This window comes from Microplitis demolitor, chromosome 9 (assembly GCF_026212275.2).
Source record: "Microplitis demolitor isolate Queensland-Clemson2020A chromosome 9, iyMicDemo2.1a, whole genome shotgun sequence".
In the NCBI taxonomy this organism is placed as follows: Eukaryota; Metazoa; Arthropoda; class Insecta; order Hymenoptera; family Braconidae; genus Microplitis; species Microplitis demolitor.
In genome coordinates, this window is record NC_068553.1 from 16,232,375 (window position 1) to 16,252,884 (window position 20,510).

Here is a 20,510-nt window from a genome sequence, read left to right on the forward strand (position 1 = left end):
AGTTGACAGTAAAAAATACAAATTTCATTTATTTATCAATACCAAAAAATTTCGAGTGCCATTTCTTCAAAAAACTCAATTTTTAGACCAAATCTAAAGCCAATTAACAGACAAATTAATTCGGTTAATCGAATATTTTGAAGGTTATGTTAATTTCGTACGAATTTCAAAACTTTTAGATGTAGATGAACTTTTTCGGCTCTAATATTAAAAAAAAAAAAACAAATTAATTAGAATTAATAATGAGGCAAATAACAAAGAGATTCATTACGAAAAAAAATTATTTATTTTATAACAAACATTTTTTTTATATAAAATACAGTGACCATTAACGTCGATCCGACATATTAATTATCTTATTAATTATTTCCAAATAAACTACGGAAAAAATATATTAATTATAAAATAATAATTATGTATAACAATTTCTTTTTTTTTAATTAATTAATTAATTAATTAAAAAAATCAATTTATAATTTTTGTAAGGCACCGATACTATTTCCCGTTTATTTAAAAAAAATTATTAAAATCTAAATTGCGCGCGACAGTATTTGGTTTATTTATTAGTATATTAATTAATAACAATTATAATAATTAAATTATTATTTACGATTACGATTATCTGGCAAGATAAGCTCGTATATTTTTAACTCATGCATTTTTTCTTAATTTATTAATTTTTTTTTTTATTTTAAATTTTCATAACCGAAATTTTTTTGAAAATAATTTCACTTTAATTTAATTATTTAAATAATTAAATTCTCACAGCCGTCAGCGAATTTTTAATCGAATTTAACAAAAAATTTTTTAAAAGGATAACAATAAAATTTTAAATTAAAAAAAAAAGAAAAAATGCAGTAAGAAAATAACTTAAATTTAATGGAAAATAAATCATTTAATAAATAATTATAATAGCAGATAAAATTACACGTTGAAGAACTTCGATACTCGCAAAAATATTTTTGTAAATATTTTTGATTAAAGAAAAAAAAAACAGTCAATAAAAATTAACAATTTTTTTTTAGAAAAATTATTGTACGATTTTAGTATAATTTTTTTTTTTATCGAGCAGCTTTTAGTTTCCATCTTAAGAATAAGTAGGCCGCGATTCTTAGCACCAGGAAAATTAAAATTAATGCGAGAATATCGAGTGTGAAGTCAGCGTCGAGCATGTCGAGTTCTTCGAGCGTCGTCGTCGGTTCCTTGAAGTGACAGTAGGGCTGAAATAAAAAATAAAATTTATATTTTGTTATTTTTTGCGCACCTCAATCGCGAAGCGCCAAAATTTGAATCGCCAGACTTGAAGGGTTTTTTAAAATTTTAAATTGTGAGTAAAATAATGGAGATAAGGAAAAAATGATAAAGAACTTTTTTGTAGAGAATTAAATTTCCTACAAAAAAGGTATCTTTGAATTTTTGTGTAAAGTTGATATTTAAGCCGTGATAATAATTTTAAACAATAATTCTTTTTATCTGTCATTATTTTTCGATTCAATTTTTTTGAAGTTTACTTTAAAGTTAAATTTTGGAAAAATGAGTTGGAATAGAGACAAATTGATAAGGAGCTTTTTTGTAGAAAATTAAATTTCCTACAAAAAAGGTCTTATGACATTTTAACGTAAAATAAATATTTGAGGCACAAAAGTAGTATAAATAAAAAAATCTAACCTGGAAACACTTGAGCTTAGAACGTGAGAATCCATAAGTAGCCAAGGCAGTGCCTTCGAACCCATATCTGATGTAACTCAAATACGTGATCCACCTCAAGTACACGGGTATCGCATCGAAGCTGACAAAGAACCCAGAGAACAGCAAAAATGGAACCGACATCACAGGTGCCAGGAAGACGCCATTTTGTACATTCATTGCGGCTCCAACGACCAAACCCACCGACTGCGCGACATATGAAATTAACAAACAAGCGCCCACGAACATACTGAATCTCATTGCGTCCAACGGCTGACTCGTCAAGAAGTAAACGATGCACAGGTACATCATACAGAAAATTGTCTGAAAAAAAATTTATATTAAAATTAAACCGGCATCCTTCAATTAAAAAGTCCGATTGGTTTTTTGCAAACATCTCCGTAAATATCAAGTTTTTCAAAAAATTGTAAAACATCTTTTTTGTAGCGCTTTAAATTTTCTACAAAAAAGGTATCTTGTACTTTTTCAAAAAACTCAATAGTTTTCGAGATAATCGCAGTTTAAAATTTCCTGAGGTTCCAGAGTTCAATGACCGCCGAGGGTTAATTAAATAATTAATTAAAATAATAATAATTACCTGGAATGGAAGATCCGATATAGTGATGGCTAAATAATATGACTTTAATGAGTACCATCGGTTGAAATTTTCTTTCATCAGAACCGGCATCTCCAGCGGAAATGACAATATCGTAATAGTCATTGATGTGTACATCAGAAACAACATATTGAAGAATAAGAATCCTAAATTACTCAGCACTTTGCCACCATCATTACCGATGTCATAGTAAAGTGCGCCGATAAGTAACCCCACTAGAATGTGAGCGAAAAGACGGAGGTACATGAGCGTCCAATCCCGACGGCTGAAAAGCAACGTCCGTTTCAAGACGATCCAAAACTGGGTCAGCTCTGAGGTCGGATATCTCTTGGGAGTGTGAACCATCGTTTCGTCTAACAACGAAGTGTTTACGTCGATATTGTCCTTCTTTTCGTCGACGGTTATCACCAACTCGTGCTTCGAAATGTCGTTGGTCGCGTACGTCGGTATCACGCCGCCATTGGGATGGTTGTCTTTTAGGTTAAGGCTCTCGGTCTTCTCGGGGTATTTTTCTTTTATGTTGCTGGCGTCGTTTTTGTCGGTTATGGGAATCACCTCGTGGAGGCCCGGGGATTTTTCGTCCTTCGTTAGGCCGTTGACGCCCTGGTGCGCGTTGTTCAGGTTATCGGACTTTGAGTCCGGGAAGGGGTAGCCGTCCCGGATGTCGTGCTTTCCATTTTTTATGGCGTTCACCATTGTCGATATATTGTCTCCATATTCGCCGCAGGCTACTTCGATTACTGTAATTTAATTATTAATTATAAGTTTTTGTTTTGTGGGTTAGGTTTAGGCGCGAACAGAAGGTCGTCGGTTCGAATCCAGCTTATGAATTTTTTTACATTTTTTTTCGTTTGAATTTTAAATGGAAGAGACTTTAATTCGGATTTTGACTTTTATTTAGACAGAGCAATTTTTTTTTTAATTCAATTAAAATTTTTGATTTTAATTTTGAAAAACAATTTTGATGTACAGTTTCTTAAAAATAAATTAAAAAAATTTTTATATTAATATTTCAATTGACTAGTTGATTTTATTTAAAAATTTACATTTTTCTTGCATTTAAATTTTGAAAATATTTTAAGTAGAAATTAAATTTTTTTTTTTAAGCTCCATTAAAATTTTGGATTATAATTTTTTAAAAAATTGTATTTTTAAAAGTAAACTTTGAAAATTTTTAATTATTTTTTAGTCGACTAAAAAATTTAATTTTTATTGCATTTGAATTTAACTAAAAATTCAATTAAATTTTAAAAATTAAATTCAAATTTTGAACTGTAACTTAAAAAAAATGAATTTTTAAAAGTAACCCTTAAAATTTTTTTTTCTTCCATCCAATTTAAAAATAAAAAAACTTTTTTTTTACCATTTTACCAGTAATTAATAAATTTATTTAAAACTTAAATTCGTGAGTTAGATTTCAGAGAATAAAAAAAAATAACAGTAAATAAATAAATAATCGACTTACTAAATGAAGCCGGATTGTGATAACTGGGACAATTAAGTCCCTGATAACGTAAAAACGGTACCAATTGTGATGTTGAACCTTGATATACACACTGGCCTTCAGCTAAAGTGTAGAGAGCATCGAACATTTCAAATAATCTCGCACTTGGCTGATGTATCGTGCATATAATTGTCCTCCCACCTCGAGCGAGTGTTTTTAATAATGAGATACATTGGAAGCACGATGATGAATCTAAGCCACTGTAAAATCAATCATTTTTTTTTTTTTAATTTGTAACTTAAAATATTTATCAGAATTTTTTTTATTCATTTTTTATTTAACAAAAAAAATTGTTGTAGTATATATATTTAAATAAAAATAATTGAATATGTGAAAGTGAAGATAAGATAGTAGAGAATCAGCACAAATGAATCATCGCTTTCTCTCAAAGTTCTTAAGCTGTACAATAGTAAATATACTTTTACTTTTAAATTATATTAAAATTTTTTTTTTATTTATATTTTCTTTGTTACAAACAATAATCGTGACTCATGACCTCAAAAGTTTATTTTAAAATTTGTATATATATGCAAGAGAGATAAAAATGAAAATATTTGAATTTGATTTAAGGATACTTCTGTATGATGGATATTTTAATGAGAGGATTTGAATAAAAATTTTGGTCCTTGAGACGAATGAAAGAATTTAATTTAGCGGGTAAAGTTGATTACCTCGTAGGCTCATCGAAGAACATTATTGGAGGGTTGTTAACCAGTTCCAATGCGATGGATAAACGTTTTTTCTGTCCTCCACTCAAGTTCGAGGTCATTGTGCGACGATGCTCTGCCAATCCGAGTGTTTCAAGGATCTCTTGGATCTGTATTTTTTTCAAACAAAATTTATTAATTAATTACTGAAAATTAATTTCCAATCATAATAATTATTTAAATTTTTATTTCCCGCGAATTTTCTTTTTTCTATAAATTTTTTGAAAATTAAATTCTGAGAATAAAAATTTTGATAAAAATCAAGGCGTAAAATTTTTGGAGGCCTCGGGGTATCAGGAAAATTTTTTGGAAAAACTTTAGCATATAGGAGTAAAGGAAATTTTTTTCCCAGGACTTCAGACGAGATCTAATGAAAATTCGATATTCAAAAACCGAACCGACAATAATTTCTTTTTTTCAAAAATTAAAAATTTTTATGGCGGGAAATTAAAAATTTAAAATTTTCATAGCGGGAAATTTAAAATTTAAATTTTTAAATAAGAATAAAAATTAACGTACAAGTTCTTCTTTTTCTGCTTTGTCAATTTTACTGCTCAATTTTAAACTAGCTGCCACTTTCATAGCTTCTTCAACGGTAAGATTTCCATGTAATTGATTATCTTGCATAATGTAAGCTGATAATTTTCTAAATGTGCTTAAATTTCTCTCATTTCCATTCATCGTTATACTGCCTTCCATTCCTGAAGATCTATAAAACGAAACCATAAACGTAAATAAATAAATAACTTCTATAAAAACATATTTATTTTCATTTTTATCAAGGTCCAGTGGAAAATAAAAATTAACCTGACATTCTAAAGTCAAAAAACCGGTTTCAATAAATGATTAAAAATATCCGAAGGTAAAGTCAATGACTTAAAAAGTGACCTTTGCTCTTGAAAATTTTTATTTTACTTATTTGTTGTTGTTACAAGAAAATTTTAAATAATTATTTTTAAACAAAAAACCGGTTGTTTAAACTTTCGCGGGTTTTTTAAATTTTCTTGTTGATTTTAGTTTAATTTCATCCTTGAATTTATCCAACGTAATATTCATATATATGTATACGTATATATATAAGGAAAAAGCCATGACATTCGATAAATATATATACATATATATTGCCTTGACACCGTGTAGTTGACCTATAGATCTACGTGCAATAAATTAAACTAGGAAGCCCTTGTTGTTGAATACTAATTACATTTTTTTTTTATTTATCATTTTTATTTTTTTATTTTAAAAATTTGAATTGAAATCAAAATTTTGTATTGCAAATAATTTTTAAATGAAAAGAAAAAATGAAAGAATTTAAAAATTAATTAATTGGCGGGAAAAAAAATTATGACCTATGATCTAGATCTACATGATGAATTTTTTTTTGTTAAGATCTATGATCTATAGAGATCACAGCTAGAGAAGCGGAAATTCGAAAGTTGTGACGTATGAAATTTTTTTAATAATTCTGGGATCTAAGAACAAAAATTTGATCTAAAAAGATCTAGAACTTACTGTAGATCTATTAAAAAAAAAAAATTAAATTTTAAGTGAAAATTTATCAGATTTTAGGTCTAAATTTTTTTATTTCAGTAAGAATTAAAAATTCAAATGTTGAAAAATATTTTTGGCGGCTAATAGAAGAAAATTTAAAAAATATTTAAGATCTAAGATCTTGATAGATCTATTGATCTAGAATTTAGATGTGTATGTTGATCTAATGAGTTGTCCAGATCTGATTTATTTTTTAATTTAGATAATTGTCAAATTTAAATAAAGCCCGCGAAAAAATTAATTGTACGGGAAATTTAAAATTTTAAATAAATCAGCTTTGAATTATGAAATTACCGTAAAAATTATTTGTTTCTAATCACTTTTATATCATATTAATTAAAAAAAAATACTTAATGAAGTATTGATAATTAATTAATTAATTATTGAGAAATTTTATTATTCAATATTGAAATAATTAACAATTATATTTGAGTAGATTATTAATTATTAGCAATAAATTACTTTATTAGTAAATTTTTTTAGTGCAATTTGATAAAAAAAATTGAATTAATTAGATAAATAATCAATTAATTGATTAATAAAGAATTTTTTAATAACTCAGGTAATTTAAATAACAAAAAAGATTACTAAATTAATTAATAAAATTATCTTACGGAATTTGATGACAAAAAAAAAAATAAATTAAATAATTAATAATTAATAATTACAGCATAATGACTAATGTAATTGTTAAACGTAATAAACTGACGTAATGTTAAATTAGAAAACGTAATTATTGCATTAATATAGTTATACTATCATATTTAAAATATAAACTTTTCCTTATTCCTTAATATATATATATATAACAAAAAAAAAAAAAAAAACATTTCTATAGTCTGCATAAAATTACCGATTGAAAGTGGTCTCAACTTTCAAAAAAAATTTCCATTTCACTGTCGCCTAAATTATTTTAATTTTTTTTTTAACTAAATAAATAAATTTTATAATTATTACAATATATATTGCAATAACTTTAGTACATTGTTTTATCGTCGTATCATTTCCCGTTTAGTATACAACCGGAAATCGCGACTTGTTGTCCGTTATTGACGTAATTGTTAGTTTATAAATTCCATAACAATAATATTTTATTTTATTTTATTATATTACTTTTTTTATTTTTTATATAAACAAGAAATTTATATATAATTACATATATCATATATATATATATATATATTATAATTAATACATTAATTTATTTGGACTTTGAATTTTTAAAAATTACAAATTCTTTAATATCAATAAAAAAAAAATTTATTCTTATCTTTTATCAATTTTATCTATAAATTATTTATTTTTTATCTACAAAAAATGACCCGATACTTTAAGAAAATAATTATTGATTTTTTACAATTTTTTAATGAGGCTGTGATTAAGGTAGTTCACTCGCACACCGACTTTTCTTAGGAATGCGATGAAATTAAAACATGAGATTAACAAAAATGTCTAATATTTAATGAAAAAAAAAAAAAAACGAAATTTTTTCACGGATTGTAAAACGAGATATTAACAATCAAAAAGTTCATGATTAACATGCCGGAGATCTACCGAGTATAAAAAAAAAAATGTAGTTTTCTGAATATCTTGGAAACGGTTCTTACCATTTTTTTAAAAAACTTATCTACTGTTAAATGAACTATCTTAAAATTAAACAAAAATTAAACTCAATTTTTTTTTTTAAATTTTTAGAAGACAAAAATTCCATAATCAACAAACTGACCAGTCTAGGATTATTATTTTTTTTTTTTTTTTGTAATAAAAAAATTTCTGAATAAATATTTATATAAAAAAAAAACTTACTTGTATCCAGTAAGAATATTAAGTAAAGTTGATTTTCCAGCGCCAGACGGTCCCATTATTGCCGTAAGTTCGCCGGATCTTAATCTCCCACTGACAGATTTGAGAATTGTCTTCTCATCTTTAAAAAAAATTTAAAAAATTCATTAAAACCAAAAAAAAAAAAATTTTTTATAACTGACATTTAAATAATTATATAAAATCCTTATCAATATTAAAAAAAAAAAAAACAAAAAAAAAAAAAAAAAAAAACCATAAATAAAATCATGACATTAAATAAATTTTCTATGACTCATAGGATCTAGAAACATTTGAGTACTTAAAAAAAAAAACTGACCGCAATTTTGCAATAATTTTTTTTAAATTTCAAGGTATCTCCATTTATTCATAAATCCTAGTTAACATTCACTTGCATCTTATATTTTAATAAAAAAAAAATCTTTTTTAATTGATTTTAAGTTTAAGGTCTAAACAAGGTAATATATAGTATATGTATAGATATTTATATATATTTATTTGAAGATATTATGTTAATATATTACGCATAAATATATGAATATATTGCAGTTTAAATGAAATGTAGGAAAGTTCTGGCTAAGGATTATCGCAATTCAACGAACCGCAAATGTAATTCCGGTCTTATGCCAGTCTCTGATATATTTCTTGCTCTTTTTTCAGCTAATTTATTTATACGCAATATATTCATGTAGTATAATGGGAGGGGGTAATGGGATTAAATAATAAATGGATATGAAATAGGGAAAGAAAGTTAATTTGTTGAAAGAAATAATCAGCCCTCGGGCGATTGCCAAACTACATTGTAATGACTATTGTAAATATGCGAGCCCTGACCGCATTTACTATCGAGTACTCGAGGTCTTATGATCAATCTTTTTTTAAATAAATATTGAAAAGAAAAAAATAAATTATTGTTATTATTGATAATTTATTTGATTAGAAAAATAATGAATTTTGATGAGCGTTATCGTTGACTATTTGAGATAGGGAAATGTAACTTGTGATTACTGTAATGGAAATTTAATTTTGTATGACTTTGATGTCGATAAGAAATTTTAAAAGTTGAGACTTTAGAGGTATGAAGTTTTGAGTGGAAAGTAGGCAGTTTTTTAAAATTATTTAATTGGTTTAATGATGATAACTTTTGAAGGATTGATTTTATGGTAATTATTGTTGAGATGAAAATTGAAGGAAATTAAATTCCCTTTACAATGACCACTAATGATGTACATTTATTTCAATTATTTTTCAAGATATAGCCGATCAAAGTTAGAACTCCAAATTTAGTTTTTCATCAGGCTTTCAATTATTATTTATTTTTACATTTTTACTTATATCTCATTAATTATTATATACAAGTACACATCATTTATGGTCATTAGAAAGGTAAATTAATTTCCTACAATTTTGATATCAATAAAAAATTTCATAGGGTCAATAGTTTTAAAGTTACCGCCATTTAAAGTCCGTAGAAAAATTTCACTGTCACAAATAAATAAATCTGTCAAAATTAATGTAACTTTTAATCAATTAATTTTACACTAATTACCATTAGTACTAAAATTAAGAAATTTAATTTCAGTTTCATAAATCAAATAAAATATCTACTATCTCTTATATTTTTAAAAATATTGCCAATCAAATTTAAGTAAAGGTTGCAAAAAATTTTTATTACTCTAGTGGGACCATTAATTTACACATATATATATATATATATATATATATATATATATATATATATATATATTCATCGGGTCAATGGCAAAGAAGTTGTATATATCGTAATAATAAAATTTAATTTTTATTTTATATTTAAAAATAAAATTTTGAAATCCACACAGTAGATGCATAAAAAATGATCTTTTGCGATGACGACAACGTTCAGCAATTTTACGACTTAATTCATCTACATAAAAGTCAATAATTGTAAAATATTACGGTACTTGCACAATTAGCTAATTATTTATTATTTATTTTTATTATTTTAAAATTTATATTTCATTTAAATATTTAAAAGCTGTTACAAATATTCTAACTCATAAAATAATAATAAAAGAAAAATAAAAAATTACAGTTATTAACATTTACTAGTTTGTCATGTTGCAATAACAATCGTGCGTTCAATCTATCACGCTATATTACTAACAGTCGATATTTTTTTTTCTTTTTTTTTAAATTTTTAATTTATTTATTTGACTTATCTGTCATATCACTAGTAAATTAAAATACAATTATTTTGCAATATTTTTCGTTTCGTTCGTTTGACATTTTTTAGCTGCAAATTAATTTAATTTTATACGAACAAAATAAATAAAAAAAATCGATAAACCTGTTTTTTAACTAGTTAATTACTAGTTAAATAACTAGTCATTAATTTTTTACTCACTCACTTTTGTTTAAACAATTTATAAAATATATTTTAAATTTAAAATCAGCGGCAAATCATCTCAAGTCTTATGAAACGTATTATTACTCGCGTATAAAAAATCACCTGCGTGACTACTAATAAAATTTTTTTTTTTATTAAAACGCTTAAAAATAATTTCCCGAAGGTCTGAAAATGATAAAAAAATTTTTTTCTATAAAAATTGGTTAATTATTGTAGGAATTACGCAAAGTTTAAGTTTGTTGGCAGCACTCGCCTTTAGCTTCTGAAGCAAACTTTATGAAATTGTTGAATTTTATCAACCAAATGTCAAAATTTATTTACATTTGATGCTAAGGATAAAAATCCATTAATATTTGAATGGGAAAGAAAAAAAAATGTATTTATAAAATTTGGAGGGAAAACTTTTTTGAAAATTTCCGCCAAAGTAATTTTATTTACTATGCCGCCATCTGAAAATATTTTTTAAAATTAATCATGTAGTAAAAGTACTAATAATAACTTCTTAATGGTAGCACGCGCCTTAGGCTGGTGCGGCTAATTTAAAAATTGTTTCTTTAATTTTCTTATTACTTGTATTGAAAAAAATTGCCTGCATTACTAGTAAAAATTTTTTTTATTTAGACGTTTAAAAATAATTCGCCAAAGGTCTAAAGAAGATAAAAAAAATTTTTTTCAATGAAAATTGCTTAATTGGTGTCGAAATTACGCAAAGTTGGAATTTGTTGGCAGCACTCGCCTTTGGCTTATGCAGAAAATTCTATGAAATTTTTGAATTTCATCAACAAAATATCAAAATTTATTTAAATTTGACATTAAATACAAAAATTGTCTAACAAATGAATTAAAAATAAAAAAAAATTATTTGAAAAATTTGGAGTGAAAATTTTTTTTTAATTTCCCGCCAAAAAATTCTATTTACTATGCTGCCATCTAAGAATTTTTTTTAAACCAATCATGCAATAAAAATTCTAAAAATAACTTCCTGGTGGTATCACGCGCCTTAGGCTCGTGCGGCAAACACAAAATTCTTTTCTTTAATTTCCGCGGGAAATAAAAAAATATTTGAATAATTTTTATTTGAAATTTAATTTCTTCTCATAACTATTTTCTAAATAAATACTAAAAATTAAAATATGAAAATATTTAAACTGGGAATTGAATTTAAATAAAAAAATGTAGTCAAATATTTGTTCGCAATTGTGTAGACACTCGAGATATGTTAGTTATGTAAACTATGTTAAATTGAACAAGATTATTTAAAGAGTACTACTGGTGTTTAGCAAATTAAACTTGCATATGTAAATGTTTTTAAAACAAGAAAGTATCCGTGACATAACTTAGCGATGCATTTAAAATATATAAGAAGAGGGCGTATTTACTTCCGTCATTTGCGTATCTACTTCACTCCATATCAATCTATGAACGAGCACGTATCAAAAAAATGTATATATTATATGAAAAAAAAAAATTGCGCAATTTTTGAAAAATAACGACCGTATTCTATAATAAAATTTTTTTCAAAAATTATTATCATATGCTCTAGTAATATATAACAGAATAGAACACTTTCACTGTGGTCAATGTCATCGGAAAACCTGTTTCTGTTTCAATGCGTATTTTATTTGAAAGAGCAACAAGTTTTAGATCTAGATAAAAAAAATTGTGTCGACGTAAATATAAAATTTTTTTTAAATTTCAAGTTTTCAAGGTTAAAATATCAACAAAATATTTTTAAATTTAAAAAATGTGCTGCTGATTAAAATTTACAAAATTTTATTTTTCAAGTCTGAACTTTTTTTTTATTAAACGAAAAATTTCATTGTATTTTTTCGTTGTTGTTTTTGATGGAAATTTTATATTATATATTTAAATACATATATATTTTTTGATATTTTTTAAAACTGACTTTCTAATGATAGAAAGTATTTTTAGCTCTAGTAGAATTTTTTTAATGAGTGATAGAAATTTAGTAGTCAGTAATTTAAAAATAATAATAATAATAATAATAATAATAATAATAATAATAATTATTATTATTATTATTATTATTATTATTATCATTATTAAAAGATATGAATATTTTCATTGTATTCTAATAAAAAAAAAAAAATATATGAATAGTATGTGAGAATTAAATTTATCAATTTTGATAAAGACTGAGATCAGAGTTCATTATTTTTAAAATAAAATTTTAATCATTGCGATTATCAAATATGTCAGTGACTTTTTTTTGTCATTACTATTTTTTAATCTCGACTTCAATAAATTTTTTAATCACTTGAAAAAAAAAAATTAAAGCCGTTTAAAAGTTTAATTTTTTTGATGAATGAAAACACAGAAAAATTTATTGAATGTTAAAGTATCTGAGTTATTGCGATTCGTGAATGAAGTAACACAAGGATTAGGTAAGATTATTTTGTCTCTAACTATAAATTACATGTATCCATTCATATTTATGATGAGAAGATAATGTAAGACCGTCAGGTAACTGTACTAGATTATCGGTCATTAAAAAAAAAATTTATTAGTTTTAAATAAATAAAACTTTTTTTTATTAATTAAAATAAATTATTTAGATTTTTTTTGCCTTTTTAAACTATGGGATTGTAATAATTTATGTATTTATTTAAATATTTCAGGGCAATAAGTTTATTTTTTTTTAATTCTGAGGGGTGGAAATTTAAATTAAAATACAAAGGAAAGTTTTTTTAATCAGTAGATCGTGTTTAATTTTTTTTTAAACGGCCGTTTTTATTCTGAGGCCTGAGGAATATTTTATGAGTACTCTAGAGAAGTTTTAAGTTCCCGTCAGAAGTCATTTTTGAATAATTAAATAAATTTAATAAAAACCAAAACAAACTTTTTAAAAGTTTTTATTGAAACAACTCGTAAACTACTTTACCATCTGATTAATTTGATTCTTATTGCATTTTTTTATATTTTTCTCCATGTATGAAGCTCCAGTTTTCCATTCGAATAGAAATTGTAATTTTGGCGGGCTAAAAATCAAATTTTCGCGCGAAATTAAAATTTTTTTTTTTAAAAACCCCGCCATTTTATCAAATTTTATTTTTTTTCTTAGCCCGAGGGTCATGCTACGGAAAATATCTTCTAGTTTAATAAACTTTTTCTTTTTTTTTATTTCCGGTACTGAGTAGGTCGCTATCACTGCAGAAGTGGGGGAATTTTTAAGATTCTAAAGTTAGGACGCAATTAAAAAGTTTGAATTTTTTTTTTTCAACAATACAATTTACAAAAAAATAAAAAAATAAAAAAATGCACATATAGGAAATTGAAAAAACTACACATGCATTTTTTTGAAATATTTTTTTTTTCCAAATTTATCATTTTTATAAAAATTCAAAAATTAGACGTCTGTTAACTTCAGTACTTTTTTGGAGCCCCAGGAAATTGTTCATAACTCATCAAATTTTAAATATTTTCGTTCAAAAATTTTATCATATATTTATTATATATCCCCAAATATATCCTCAAAATATCAAAATATTCCCTACAATAGTTTTCTTAAAAAAAATTCCCAAAAATCGTCTTTTTTTAGGTTGCACTCATGCCTTTTAAATTAGCCGCGGATTCGCGCCAAATCTATTAATCATCCAAAAGCTCAAAATTTTTCTTATCATCATTATTAATATAATAAATATACATAATTTCCACTTACTTCCTTTGCGTCCCTCTCTGACTTTGTAAGTTAAATCCGTAAACGCGAGATCAACTGGTGGTCTTTTCGGTAAATGCGTTATAGTTTTCGGCTGAATCGGCACAATCTGAACTCTGACAACCGAACCCTTTCTCGGTTGCATTAAAATTCCATTGGCGTCATCATCCCTCGAACTGTTGCCCTCTAACTTCATTTTTTAAACTTAGATCTCAATAAATCCAACAAAAAAAATCCTCAGTATTTTGAAAAATAAATTTTTTCTTTAATTAAAAAATGATTTGTGATCACTGACGTACTCGAATCATCGAGAAGCTCAACCACCTGCAACAAATAAATATTTTTTTTCTTTTTATCATTAAATTGACGTCTATGTAAACGAACAAGTCATCAAAGACCTTCGAACTCTTTACATAATTACTAAAAAAAATTATAACAGTTTTTAAAATTTAAATTTAATTCAATTTAAGTAAAATTTTCAAATCAAATTCCATAACAAAAAACAATTAATAGTTAATTAATTAATTAAAAAAAAAATCTTACATTATTTAAAAATCACTCGTTAAAAAAAGTCCGTCGTGACGTAAAAAAGTAATTAACAATTTAATCATAACTTTAATTAAATATTATGATTAAGGAATTTCACAATTCACATTTATGATAAAACAAATATGTGAAGATGATTCTGTTAATTAAACTAGTGAGACACATTAATTAATTAATTTATTGATTAATTAATTAATCTTGTTAATTTAGTTAGCAGAGCGAACGCACGGAGCGCTCGATTACTACGAGGTTTAATGCTTCGCGTCTGAAGACGGACTGAAAACTGAAGTAAAGACTGAGGGATTTAACTGTCGGACAGCATAAAGAGCTGAGTTTGAGGTAAAGAAATACCAGGAGATATTAACAGTAAGAGTTGGATACAAGACGGCCGTCACCGTTGACCATCGATCTGACTCGCGGATTATATTTTAATGATCAGCTCGCGGTTTATGTATGTATTTGTGTAAATATATATATGTACATATGTTTTATGTATGTATTATCTGCCATTATTTAATAAAATGTATATAAATTGCGAATAAAAATAAAATGAGAAATAAAATTTGTTCAAAGTCGAATTTATTATTATTTATAATTATTGACATTTAGAAAATTTTTTGCTTTGGTTTTTTGCTGATGTCTGGGATTGGATAATTAGTGTTTTTTTTTTTTTTAATTAAATTTTTTGAGTGTAATTTGAGGGGAGAGACTCATTAGTTTGGAGTTTAGATGATTTTGTGAAGGTAATTGAGAAAACTGGATGTTTGAGGTGAGTTGAGAAGAGGGAATTTAATTTTCTGTAATTTTGGTCTTTGTGGTAATTAGTGTAAAATTAATTGATTAAAAATTACATTAATTTTGACAGATTTACTTATTTGTGACAGTGAAATTTTCTACGGACTTTAAGTGGCGGTAACTTTAAAACTATTGACCCTATGAAATTTTTTATTGATATCAAAATTGTAGGAAATTAAATTACCTTTCTAATGACCATAAATGATGTGTACTTGTATATAATAATTAATGAGATATAAGTAAAAATGTAAAAATAAATAATAATTGAAAGCCTGATGAAAAACTAAATTTGGAGTTCTAACTTTGATCGGCTATATCTTGAAAAATAATTGAAATAAATGTACATCATTAGTGGTCATTGTAAAGGGAATTTAATTTTCTATAATTTTGGTCTTTATGGTAATTAGTGTAAAATTAATTGTTTAAAAGTTACAGTTATTTAAACAGATTTATTCATTTTTGTAACAGTGAAATTTTCTGCGGACTTTAAATGGCGGTAACTTTAAAACTATTGACCCTATGAAATTTTTTATTGATATCAAAATTGTAGGAAATTAAATTACCTTTCTAATGACCATAAATAATGTGTACTTGTATATAATAATTAATGAGATATAAGTAAAAATGTAAAAATAAATAATAATTGAAAGCCTGATGAAAAACTAAATTTGGAGTTTTAACTTTGATCGGCTATATCTTGAAAAATAATTGAAATAAATGTACATCATTAGTGGTCATTGTAAAGAGAATTTAATTTCCTTCAATTTTCATCTCAACAATAATTACCATAAAATCAATCCTTCAAAAGTTATCATCATTAAACCAATTAAATAATTAAAAAAAACTGCCTAATTTCCACTCAAAACTTCATACCTCTAAACTCTCGATTTTCAAAATTTTTTATAGACTCCAAAATCTACAAAAATTAAATTTCCTTTACAGTAATTCAAAGTTATCCTTATTTTCAATATTGTCTAAATTACCACCACTAGAAATAAGAACTGATTTATTTAAAAAATTCACGTTCCATTTTTAAATAATTGAAGATGTTTTCTATAAAAAAAAAAAAAATCATTAGACGCCACGAATATCAATGAAAAAATTACACAATCGTCAATAAAAATTCTATGAACTGATTACTCATAAAAAAACCAGAAAATTGATCGTTTGAAAAAATCCAATTGTATGCAAAACTATTTTTTAAATTCAAACTAAAATTCAAACACTTCTGGACACTCATCATAGACAAGTTTACTTTTAGACCTTGAGTTATCTATTACAACGTATCATTATTATATATATGTACTATAAAGACTACATTGTATATCTATACATACATATATATCGTAATTGACTTCTGTACCTAAAATATGCATGTGACATTTTAATTTTCACTGTGTCTACATATCGCATGCTAAATATTCCACGCGAGATATTTTTTTTTTTTATTAAAACCTCCAATTTTTATTAATCTCATTTTGTTGCAAAATTTTTTTTTTCTTCTAATTATTTATTTTTAAATATTTTTAATTATTGAAAATATAAATTACACTTTTAATTTATTACAATAAATTTAACAACATTAATTATAATATGACGAAATAAATAAATCATACATATATATCACACACGTCATAGTAAACGCATTGCGAATAGTAAATAATAATTACAATAGTAAAAATTAATTTATTTTAAATAAATTCATTTTGAATTATAAATTTTTTTTTTTTACGAATAATTGAAAAAAAAAATCATTTATTTGAATTTTATACTTATTTTCATTTAAACTCATTAAATTAAATTTTATACTTATCTTTAATTTAAATTACGGCTTAAATACTAAAGATATGACAAAAAGAAATAAGATAAAATTTATAGGAAATTGAATTCTCTATAAAATTGTTCCTATACAAATTTATTGTAACTTTGATAGTTCGGCTGCAATTAAAATTTGAAAATTTGTTTTGTAAAAAATAATTTTTTTAAAGGAATTGGAATTGAATTTTGTACTTATCTTGGAATTTAAATTACGGCTTAAATACTAAAGATATGACAAAAATGTATGAGATAAAATTTCTAGGAAATTTAATCTTCTGTAAAATTGTTCCTATACAAATTTATTGTATCATTGATATTTTGGCTGCAATTTGAATTTAAATGTCAAGTAAAAAAATTTTCAAAAATTTTTAAAAATAATTTTATATTTAAATATTTTTGATAATTATTTTAAAGAAATATATCATTGATGATTAAATATGTAGGTAGTATATATAACAAAATTCCAAGAAATCCTTTTTTTGGAGTCTTATTTATTAATTGAATTTAAATAAAATTTCTGGTATTTGAATTTAGCGCTCGATTAATTTTTTTTTAATTTTTATCAATAAATTTTCTGTTGAAATAAAATTCTATGATATTGCACGGAAAAAAAACATTTGATTGTGTATTTTTAAAACCTATACTTCACTAATTAATTTTTTACAAAAATATTATGACAAAATAAATTTTATGTTTTATAAAAAATAATTTGTTTTTGTAATAAAAAAAAAAAAAAAAAACAAATAAAATAATAAAAATCAGTTAATGAGTCATATTGACAGACTGATGAATATAAATATTATTAAATTAAAATGTCAGAATTAATTCAGTCTTTATCATCCCGTAAAATATTATTCCAAAGGTTATCATCTGCACTATAATTCTATGAAATAAAATATTCCAGCCTTTTGCAATGTCAAAATAAATAATTTCTTTTTTTTTTACAACTTTTATTATTATTATTATTATTATTATTATTATTATTATTATTATTATTATTATTATTATTATTATTATTATTATTATTATAAAATTATGCTGAAGGACTTTTGAGATCGTAGGATAATTTAAAAAATTTTTTTCCAACTACAAAAAATTAAAACTTAATTTTTTTTATCCCTCACTTTAAAATCCATTAAAATTTAAAAAAAATTTATTCATTGTTTCAAATGAATCTTTTCTCTTTGTTTTTTATTTATTATTATTATTTATACTAATAATAATAACATTGTTTATTGACATTACTGTCCAGTTATATCAATATGATTATAAAAAAAAAAAGTGGATGACACAAAGTTCAGAGTCCGAGATCGCAATACGTTCTTATATATTCTAGTTTATTATTATATTATTAAAATATAACTTTACATTATTTAAATTATTTTTTAATTAAATAAGTTTTTTTAATTCCAAATTAATAATAATACTCGTTTTTCTACCAAGTCAAAATAAATTCATAATAAAATTTTCATTTTTAAAACATAATCAAATTTATATTTTAATTATTAATGACAGAAAATTATTTTATTAACATTATTATATATATTTTAAACTTATAGATTAATTATTTCTAATCTACAGTTACCATAATATTTTTATTTACTTAAAAAATATTAAAATTTAAATTCCCGCGAAAATCAAATTTTTAAAATTTCTTCAGTCACAAAAATAACAACTGTTTCTTTCAAATAATAAATTAATATATAATATATATGAGTAAATTAAAGACAAATTGTTAAGATGTAAAAATATAATTTATATATTTTTAAATTTATTTAAAAATAATAAAAGTTCCCGCGGTGAAAGGACGCGCTAATGGGAACCAGTTGTTTGATCATTGACCGTAAAATAAATACGCGATCTTGACTTTCGCGAAGAAAGAGAAAGACCCTCAACCTGACCATTCACATATATGTACATACATATATATAAATATATATGTATACAAATTATTCCATTAATCATAAGCAGTAACGGATTGAAAATACAAAAGACTGAAAATTAAAATTAAAAAACAAAAATAAAACTTACCACTATTCTCGTACAAATTTGACTGACATCAATAATTAATTAATTAATTTTAATGATAATTAAATATATCATTTATAATATAAAAAATTATTTTTTGGTATTAGAAAAAAAAATGAACACTTGAAATTTACTAAAAACCTGACAGGTTAAAAAATAATGAGCTTAGATGTCAGTCGTCACTTGATCATCTACTAGACGATTACTAGTCGATTTATATATATTTATTTAATATATATATATATACATGTATATTTTTTTTTACAACATTATTACTGAATAATGGATTAGGTGTAATGAGTAATCGCCTTGAAAACAACCAAACAATTATGGCGGATTAGATAGTAGATGGTTTGTGTGAGAATGAGAAAGAAAAGATAAATAATAAGTGGAATGAGAGTAGAATAGATAAAATAAAACCAGATAGCAGTAAACATTAGATACTTGGTCGGTAATTGTAGTTCTGCGTCATCAGATGGTAATTGGGCGCGGTTTTGTCGATTGTGGGTAGCGGTAATAAATGGCGGGAAAAATTTGAATTTAGAATGGAGATTTTTAAATAAGTGTGTAGCAGCAGACAAATTTAAAATTATTAATGAGAGTAAATGATTTATGAAATAAAATTTAAAAAAACGCGCTTGTTAAAATTGTTAAAATTAATATATTTTTTTATCATATTCTCGCCATTTTATTTTGGGACAGATACAACACCATTCAAAACATCTCTACTCAAAATGGTACGCAACATCTTTATTCGTCGACATGTAAATTCAACAACAACTTTATTCATCAGTATATACTTATAGCGACATTTATGTTGATAAAAATATGAATTCACCTCATGCTTATTCAGAATCACCTGAACTCACTATCATCTTTATTCCATTATTTTGTATGGGTGAAATAAAAAATGAACGAAATATGAAAAAAAATTAAAATCAATAGCGATAACTTTGAAATTATAGAATTAAATATATTTATTAAATGAAATAGTATTGTAAATTACATTAAGTAAATTTGAATAAATAAAATATAATTTATTCAACTGAAATAAAATTTCTTTAATTAATTTATTACGATAAATATTTTTTTTTTTTTTTCTTATCCCTCAAATTCATTAAAAAAATATAGGCTGTGGCCTAGTGTCCATTTAGCAATAGTGATTTGAGCGTAGCGGGAATGACAAAAAGTAAATGGGACGTAAGCGGAAATTTCAAATAGCAAACTAACCCGAAATGCGCATGCGCGAAAATTTAAAACTATAAAGCGGGTGCCCAATAAAAAGTTCTTCGCATATATATATATAGAAATTTTGTTTTTATCATTTCTAGGTATTCTTTTTTTTTTACTTACCTTTAGTCATGTGCGTAATT

General features: G+C 24.3%; 1 protein-coding gene across 2 annotated transcripts; it reads right to left on the bottom strand.

The window, feature by feature from the left end:
• Positions 1-401: 401 nt before the first annotated feature.
• Positions 402-19,492, bottom strand: LOC103573640 (ATP-binding cassette subfamily G member 4). Of its 2 annotated transcripts, none has more exons than XM_014444738.2 (9): positions 19,141-19,492; positions 13,954-14,274; positions 7,871-7,988; positions 5,033-5,222; positions 4,478-4,623; positions 3,768-4,006; positions 2,285-3,042; positions 1,669-2,010; positions 402-1,220 (listed from the first exon to the last, which is right to left on the bottom strand). In XM_014444738.2, exons 2-9 carry the CDS (start codon positions 14,144-14,146, stop codon positions 1,062-1,064), a joined length of 2,145 nt encoding a protein of 714 aa, XP_014300224.1. In that variant the 5' UTR covers positions 14,147-14,274; positions 19,141-19,492; the 3' UTR covers positions 402-1,061. The 2 variants fall into 2 exon arrangements, with proteins under 2 accessions (XP_014300224.1, XP_008551030.1); XM_008552808.3 differs by lacking the exon at positions 19,141-19,492 and adding an exon at positions 14,494-14,830.
• Positions 19,493-20,510: the final 1,018 nt, after the last annotated feature.

Bases quoted from the DNA above. Each gene is read 5' to 3' on its own strand.
- LOC103573640 (XM_014444738.2), bottom strand. From the start codon at position 14,146: ATGAAGTTAGAGGGCAACAGTTCGAGGGATGATGACGCCAATGGAATT. The intron at 4,007-4,477 runs GTAATCAACTTT...TTGATTTTACAG, and splicing joins TTCTTCGATGAGCCTACGAG to TGGCTTAGATTCATCATCGT. The intron at 2,011-2,284 runs GTAATTATTATT...ATTTTTTTTCAG, and splicing joins TATCGGATCTTCCATTCCAG to ACAATTTTCTGTATGATGTA.